General features: G+C 37.8%; 1 protein-coding gene across 2 annotated transcripts; it reads left to right on the top strand.

Moving 5' to 3' along the window:
• Positions 1 to 7,491, top strand: LOC104892337 (hypothetical protein). 2 transcript variants are annotated; one of them, XM_010678241.4, is made up of 11 exons: positions 4 to 477; positions 2,074 to 2,135; positions 2,326 to 2,869; positions 3,018 to 3,101; positions 3,192 to 3,310; positions 4,066 to 4,321; positions 4,507 to 4,704; positions 4,778 to 4,921; positions 6,546 to 6,689; positions 6,764 to 6,820; positions 7,143 to 7,491. In XM_010678241.4, the coding sequence occupies exons 1-11, from the start codon at positions 394 to 396 to the stop codon at positions 7,248 to 7,250; spliced, it is 1,800 nt and encodes a 599-aa protein (XP_010676543.2). In that variant the 5' UTR covers positions 4 to 393; the 3' UTR covers positions 7,251 to 7,491. The 2 variants fall into 2 exon arrangements, with proteins under 2 accessions (XP_057250884.1, XP_010676543.2); XM_057394901.1 differs by lacking the exon at positions 6,764 to 6,820 and having other exon boundaries at positions 1 to 477.
• Positions 7,492 to 8,252: the final 761 nt, after the last annotated feature.

The raw sequence follows: 8,252 nt of genomic DNA on the forward strand, positions 1-8,252 counted from the left end.
AGACCCCTAGTGCACCAAGAGAATTGAGATATGATGAAAATTTTACAGTTTTAATCCATGACAACTGCGTTGCTTGTTCCTGGGTACTTAACTTGTCTTCTTTTACTACGCTAGTCCAGTCTACTTGTTTTGCAAGGCATTCCCATTTCCCAGTTTTATGTTGTTTTAGAAGATTTGAGAGAAGTCTGTCAAACACCAAACAACAAAAAACTCCATTTTCCAAATTTCCACCGCTAACTATAATCCCCAATATAAAGAACAAACCTCCAAATTAAAGAGAGAATTTATTATAAATTTACTATAAAAAGAAATCCTCTAAATCCCCTCAAAATTATACTCTTTTGAGGCATCTTTCTCTCTCATCGCCTCTGAATTTCGCTTGTAAACTCAACAATGGCGACTGATAATCGGGAAGCGATTGAAACTTTTATGAGCATCACCGGTGCTCCTGAGTCTATTGCTATACAAAGGCTTCAGGTATCATTCTAACTTCTTCTTATGGAATCTGAGTTTAATTTCCTTTTTTTCAATTTGTAACGCTTTAATTCTTCGATTTCTAAGTTGGGTTAATTAGGGTTTTTCGTTTCAATTTTGGTGTTTGTTATGGAGTAATTGTTGATTGGGATGGATAATCAATGAAAAGCATAATTTACTTTGATGGGTATACTTTGAATTTTGGTAATGAACTGCTAGCTCGATTTTATGTTTATGGAGAGTTTGTATGGCTCAACTGAAATTGGATGGTGTTGATAAAGGTCCCTAATTGGCTTGATTGAACTATTGTTGTGTTTGGTTTGATGGGTTGATGGTAATGTTTCATTGATCAAACAGAACCTGAGGCCACGAGGGCGTGTTTGCATTCTTTTTCGCCGTGTGGTTCGATGTGTGTAGTTTAGTTAGCTTACACTTGATGAATGCCATTACATGGATCTGTGCTTCTATGTATTTGTAATTTATATATTAGTGAGGGGCTGTCCGTGGTCTGAGGAGTGAAAGTTATGTTCTGTTGTGTTTTGTGTTGATTTTATATGTGGTGTGGTAGTTGCCGGTAAGCGTGTTAAAATAACTGAGAAGTACATGTCTATTAGTGGTAGGTTATCATCTCCAAGCATGACAAATTTTACCTTGATAAGAAAATGTATAATTGTGAATGCACTAGTGTCGCCTTGTTGGGTTATTCAAGCTTTAACCCACTTAGTCCTTGAAGGACTAAGTGGGTTCCATCAAGTTCTAAGTTGAAAGTTTTCAGTATAGTGAATGAGATGTCATTTCAGTTCTGTATTTGGCCTTGGGCCAATTTGCTTCTTGAGGAGGTTGGCTCAGATTGGATCATATGTGGTGATCACTTGTATGATTATGTGCTTGGTCCACTGGAGTATCAGCTTGATTATGGAATGATTTTAATTTTTTTTAAAGATGTGATAGGGTAAGTTGAGGGTTTGTGCTATAAGTGTCTTGAGTGAGCTTTACAAGGCCAAAGTTCTACACCTTTCCAATGCATTCATGTTTAAATGCACACATGGTCATATGCACGAAGTGGGATGGAAAGGTGAACCATGTCTTCAGATGTTGTTTATCTATGCATAATGAGCATATGGGTGAGTGGTGTAGATGTCTTAAAGATCTGAGATACTATATAGTTGACGAAAAGTCTGAGATATATGGCGAATTTGTTTATTTTTGCTGTTTTATGTGATACTTTTGATAATATACTCTCTTTGCTTCGTGATATTTTGCATTCAAGGATTTAGCTGTATCTGATTCGAATGACTAAGAGACTATCTTCATCCTTCTCTCTCTGATGAAGAGGACTATTTTGTTCTCTCTAAATTCAAAATCCAACGTCAGGGTATATGTAGTTTTTTGAACGATCCGACCTTTTGTATACCTGTTATTTACAACTTATTGTGTGCTTGGAAGCTGGCTTCAATACTTAATTACGCGGTTGCCATTTTTAGACTAATACATCATAATTGGAAATGTGAAGAATTACACTTGTAAACCTTTGTAGAAGCTCTGTGCTTTTCCTTGTTTTTTTAAATAATTTTTTTCCTTATTCTTGTGTATGTGTAGGAGAATGGTGGCAATCTCAATGAAGCTGTTAATGCACATTTTAGCATGGGAGATAGAAATGTGTAAGTTTTTGATATGCCCCAATTCTTTGCACAACTATCTTTCCTAGATGTTTGTCGAGTAGTTGCTATTAAATCGTCTTTCTTGTAGAGCTGCTTGTTATTATTGAAGAATAGTGACTAATAGCACTCTGGCTTCTTGGTTCCACCTAATGATTGTAAATTTAAATTGCATTTGCCTCTTTGAACATAGTTTGCAGGAAGCTTCTGTCACTGGTACTGCCCCAACAAATGATCTCATGGATATAGATGATCCCCCTGTATTGGAGCCTCGCGGTCCTACATCACTATTTTCTGCGAACAGAGGGATGAATCCTTTCTCTCTTCTTGACCCTGCTTTTAGTAGGAGTTTACTTGATAGTAGAAACATTTTCGATACGACTTCCGAGATTACTGGACGCGCCCCATTTGTGTCCCAGCCAAGAGAAGTGAGGGAAATACCCATAGAAGTAAAGGATGGTGGAAATGATGTAGCTGCTCCTTCTGGCCGTGGTCCCAGGATTGAGGATGTCACAGACACAATTGATGCTGAAGAACCTCAAATACGTGGAACTGTGATTGTTGAGGATGAAGATGATGACATAATGCCAAGGAATATAGGAGGTAATAGGAATATTTCCAGACCAAGTGCACCTCAATTTGATGATGCGCCAGATTATGTGAATGATATAGAAGAAGAAATGATTCGTGCTGCAATCGAGGCTTCTAAGAGAGATGCTGAACTCCAGACTGATCAAGTTGGTCCTGTTTTCCTCTTTTATTTTATAATTTTTTTGATGGGAGTCCTGTTTTCCTTTTCAATTTTGATATGTGATTACATCAGCGGTTCACTGCTTTTTCTAAAATCTATGTTGCCTGAACAATTTTTATTTATTGCTGTTATAGGAATTGCATGATGTTAGCGCGCCACAGGGGCCATCTCAGCATGTTGAAGCTGATCTTGTACACGCAGTTTCCTTATCTATGGAGGTAAATGGTTTATATTTTTGACTGAAAGTTCTTTTTGAATTCTTCAAGCTGCTGACATTTGGTGATACTGTCTTGTAATTGTCAATGCAGACAGCAGAACAGGAAAAACTGCAAAGGGAGTTGAGTCTCACGGCTGGAGCTTCTGATTCAGTTGCTAAAGAGTCTAGTGAGGCAGAAGAGATAGGGAAACTAGATGAATCAAATAGAAGGTATTTTTTTCCCCATAGATCGCAGTCATGGTTTTTCTGTGTGTGTCGACAAATGTTAAGTACACCTGGAGTCCTGGTCGAACCAAGTAGAAGGTATATCTATCAGTAGGTGCAACTAGTCATTGTTTTTATTTGGTGTCTATTGATTAATGATACTTACACCTGGAAAAACTCCCCTATGCATGTTTACTAGGTCTGTGTTATCTGAGCCAGACCTGAGTTCTATTCAAAACAAGATGATCGGATTTTGATCCATAACTGAATATGATCTGGATTGAATTAATCTGATTCAAATTGATGCTGAACGGAAGTCTCATCACTTGAAATATAATGTGAATCGAGTTTACCTTTAAGACAACCATGTCTATTGAGAAATTTGATTTTCTTTATATTATGGCTTGGGTCTATGTGGAGGTGGTAATTGAGCTGAGTTGAGCACGAGTTGAGTTAAACTCGACTCTAATCGAAATGGGTTTGGCTTAAGAACTTGTTTATGCACAGTCCCTCATTCTCATTTGACTCGGTAATATGCAATGAAGCCAAGTCATCCTGACCTTGACTGTAACTTTAGCCTATTGTATCTCTTTCTATTGCTAATATATTCACCTTCTCACTCTAGTACGTCTAGTAAGTAGTATTTAGATCTTAGAGTTACTCATAAGTGTTATGCTGCTCAACATTTGCCTCTTCTGCAATATAGTTGTCTGTGCAACTTTCTCTTTATAAAGCATAACACCAATTTTTGTCCTGTGAAGGCAAGGTGTTGGTTCTTCTGACAAGTCCTCTTCAACTCACCTTAACAAAGAGGCAGGGAGTTCATCTATTCAAGATGATGGCGATGAGTTAGATGAGCAACCATTGGTTAGGAATAGGTCAAGGCGTAGGTCTTCTGCAACAGCTAGGGCTTACAGGGAAGTAGAAGAATCAGAAGATATTCCCACTGTTGATCCTCCTCAACCAACTGTTGCTAGTCAGACTCATCTCAATGGAAATGTTTTTCCTTCTGACGAGGTAATAATATATCTTCAAAACATATCAATTTTGATTTTCCTTAATTTTTTTTTCCTTGGAAATAAATGGAAGGAACTAAATTGGAATTTCCACTAGAGACTAGACGTAAAAATAAAATAATAAAGAGTGGAATTTAAAAAGCTTTCGATTTTGCCGTCATCAAATACTGAACCCTATTGTTGTAGTGGGGAGGTATCTCCTCTGAGGAGCATGATGAAGCAGTTATGCTGGAGGCTGCCATGTTTGGTGGAGTCCCTGAGAGTGGATATCGTGCTCCATATGCTCCTCATCCGATGATTCACCCTGGGCTTGATACAGCTTGGAGAATGCCTCGTCCTCCCTCACCTGGTCTTGTTGCTCAGCGTGCTATTAGGGAACAACAAGTAAGTCTTCGGTTTCTCAATATGTTTGTTGCTTTTGATTTTGTACTGATTCTTTCCGACTTGGTCCATACAGGATGATGAGTACTTTGCTGCATTGCAAGCTGACAGGGAAAGGGAATTGAAGACTATGGAAGAAGAAAAAGCTGCTAGGGAAGCAGCAATGGAAGAGCAGAGGAAAAAGGAGGAAGAATCGCAGAGGAAACTAGAGGAGGAACAGGTGACACTGCATTTCCTTGCACGTCTTAAGAAGTTAGAATAGTTATTTTAGCATGTATTGCATATAGAAGCTATATTCTCCCAGTGAATGGTGTTATTCTGTACAGAGCTTCTGTTTACTGGCTAGAGTTTGTTCTCTTCATGTCTGTACTTCATGATAACGGTCTGATTGACGTTAAGCTCTTATCAGTTTCCATCTTAAAGATTCTCTTCGTGGATCTTTAAGCTAACAACCAAATGTTTCTGAGATGCTTGTGCCAAGGTTGGGGTTAGCAGGCTGGGTTGAGACAGGAGAGTAATATTTTTGGGAATTTTTTGCAATCAGAGGATATAATCTTGTGTTGTGACCCTTTGTTTTTCTTATTTTCTGCTCTTATCTCACGAACAACCTTTTTAAGAATCTCTATCAAGGGTAAGGGAATTACTTCCCTTCCTGATCTTGGCAGCCGCAAGATATAACTAAGTACTTGTCGGTTCCTGTGTTCTTATTTCTGGCAATGGTTGCATTAGGGAGTAAAAAAGGCCATTATAAAATAAACTTGGAGCTTTCTGTGATTAATTCCTAATATCTCACCAGCCTTAATGGTTAAGGCTTGTTACATTGGTTGGCATTGATGTTAAACTATGTGAATTTTTTTTTGATGGAATTATTATGCCAATTAGTGTTTACTCTGGCTCTGTCTCTCTCTTGCTTCCTTTTTTTATACTCTAGTGTTTTTTTTTTTTTTTTTTTATAACTTGAAGTACGCAGTGTCATTCATTTGTCCAGTGCATACTAGTATAGTTATCATTTTTCATTTTCTCCCCATGCATGACCTTTCTTAGCAATTACTCCCTTTTTTAGTTGTATCATTTCAAAATAGCACAAGAGGAGGGTGACTGGTGAGATAGGCAGTGAAAAGACAATATTGCATTCTTGATCACTCACCCTCATCCTTCTTCCCTCCTTGCCAGACTCCACCTCTCTCTCTTCCCTACATGACTACATCCATATCTCCAATATGAAACTTAATGGTCTAACCACCACCATTTCAACCAGCCCTCACTTTCAACAGAAAAAACAGCATAACCACCACCGCCCTCACCCAACCCACCGAGAAAGCATATACCCAGCAGCTATCGTCAATCATACTTATCCAACCCCCACAACCACCTTAACTGACACCAACATCTTATAGTGATTATGATGACTTGCCGGTTATTTTTTGATCCAAGTGGTTGTGACGGTGGAGGTGATGAGATAGCCAAGTGGTGGAGAAAGAAAAAAGGGTAGAGAAGAGTTGGTGGTGTTGGGCATTGGGGGGGGGGGTTAATGTCTGTACTCATGAGAGAGGGAGGGAGGGAGGGGGAGGGGGAGGGAGAGGGAGAGGGAGAGGGAGAGGGTAATCAAATGTCTTAGGGATTGGATCATAGCACTTTTTCTTAGGGATTGGATCATAGCACTTTTTTGTAAGTAATCTGAAACATGTCAGAATGTAATATGTTGCAACTAAAACAAAAGTGGAGAAGTATTTGATGATGATGAAAAAATGACATTATTGCTGGAGATTATCGCATCAGGAATTTTTATGGTCAATTTCTGAGTTACAGTTGTGAACATGAATAATAAAGTTTTCCACTGCTAGGAGCTTGAGAGGCAACTGGCTGCAAAAGAGGCTTCTCTTCCCGAGGAACCATCATCGGATAGTGGGAATGCTATTACTCTTCTTGTTAAAATGCCTGACGGCAGTCGACGTGGTCGCCGGTTCCTTAAGTCTGATAAATTACAGGTAAATTTTGCTTCTGTTTCGATATGATCGACACTAATAATCTAGTAAAAAGCTAACTGACGTTGGTCGTGCAGTCTCTCTTCGACTTCATTGATATTGGGAAAGCAGTCAAACCTGGCACCTATAGAGTGGTAATTGTCACTTCTCAGTTTATATCATAAATCAATTGAAGTGCTCTTAAGAGGAGTTTTAGTATTATAGTGACAGACATACTGCTATTATTAATTCATTTGTTTATACTCTGTTATAATAGAGACTAGAGTTCAGTTCAATAACTCGAAAGCTAGGAGCTTTGAGAATAACATAACTTTTCCGGTAACATTAAAAATGTGGAACTCGAAACTATCATAGCAGCATCAACTTTTTCAAGGGATTTTTTCTATGATGTCTGCATGTCGATTATATTCGTCTTTGGTGAATCTCACTTCAACGAATTCTATGTGGCATTGACAGGTAAGGCCATATCCTCGTCAAGCGTTCAGCAGTGGGGAGAGCAATTTAAGCTTGAACGAGCTTGGGCTGACAAGCAAGCAGGAAGCTTTGTTTTTGGAATTGGTTTAGAGATGAAAAACCGAAGCTTGTAGAAATTATAATGTGCAATTCCATTTCGTAATTGTTATTATATATGATCTACATGCACATGGAAGTTTATATGCTGAATCTTTTGACTAGCTGTTTCTGGTACAAGTAACTCCCATGTGTTGGAGTAGGAAATGGAAAATCATGGTCATAGGCAATTTGGTTGTGCCATTTTTTATTTGCTTGGGTTTATGAAATTGTTACTTGGTTGTTGTTGTGTTTACTGTTTACTGCATTGTGCTGTTTCTGAAATTAGGAAGGTTATTTAGGTTGTCAGTACTCAGTAGGGTACAACTTTTTTGGCAGCAAAAGTTGTTTGTCTTCGTAACCCTTTATAAAACGATGGGATGCACCATGCAACACATGCCAATGCCATGAAATATCCGATTATTCTTGTGAGGAATCAAAATTGTCAGGACTGGCATGGATCCATTAAGCTTTAAAAGAAGTTGCAGTAGAAGTTAAGCCTAAACTTACCAAACTTGATTTTGAGTAACACAATCTTAAGTTACATGACATAAATCTCAGAAGTCTCACTTCAGATTTTATGCGCCTTTTTTCCTTGCCAAAGTCCACTTATGTGGGTAAATTGTGTTTATATTTGACTATGTTCGCACTGAGTTTCAAATTAGTTGATACATTTCTTTTTCATAGTTTTTAAGATACAATTTTTACTAATAATATCTTTGATCACACATTAATATATACAGTTGGTCTTGCAAGAGATTGTCTACTTTTAATTTAAAAGTAGGCGCGGCTCGAGCCCAATATTAAGAAGAGAATGGACCATCTTTCTTAATATAGTGACTACTTTAATCTATTTAGTGATTATTTTAAACTATTTTGTGACCAGCTTAATCTATTCATTAATAACATTTTTTAAATTCATTTAGTGACTAATTTAATCCATTTAGTGACTAGTTTAATTCATTTCGTACGACTGTCAAGACTATTTTTAAAAATTGTTTGTTCTAATTCGAGATT

Source organism: Beta vulgaris, chromosome 5 (genome assembly GCF_026745355.1).
Source record: "Beta vulgaris subsp. vulgaris cultivar EL10 chromosome 5, EL10.2, whole genome shotgun sequence".
NCBI classification, from domain to species: domain Eukaryota; kingdom Viridiplantae; phylum Streptophyta; class Magnoliopsida; order Caryophyllales; family Amaranthaceae; genus Beta; species Beta vulgaris.

Excerpts from the sequence above, each read along its gene's own strand:
- LOC104892337 (XM_010678241.4), top strand. The coding sequence starts at position 394 with ATGGCGACTGATAATCGGGAAGCGATTGAAACTTTTATGAGCATCACC. Across the intron at positions 4,922-6,545 it reads GGAAACTAGAGGAGGAACAG|GAGCTTGAGAGGCAACTGGC; the intron begins GTGACACTGCAT and ends TTCCACTGCTAG. Across the intron at positions 6,821-7,142 it reads AACCTGGCACCTATAGAGTG|GTAAGGCCATATCCTCGTCA; the intron begins GTAATTGTCACT and ends TGGCATTGACAG.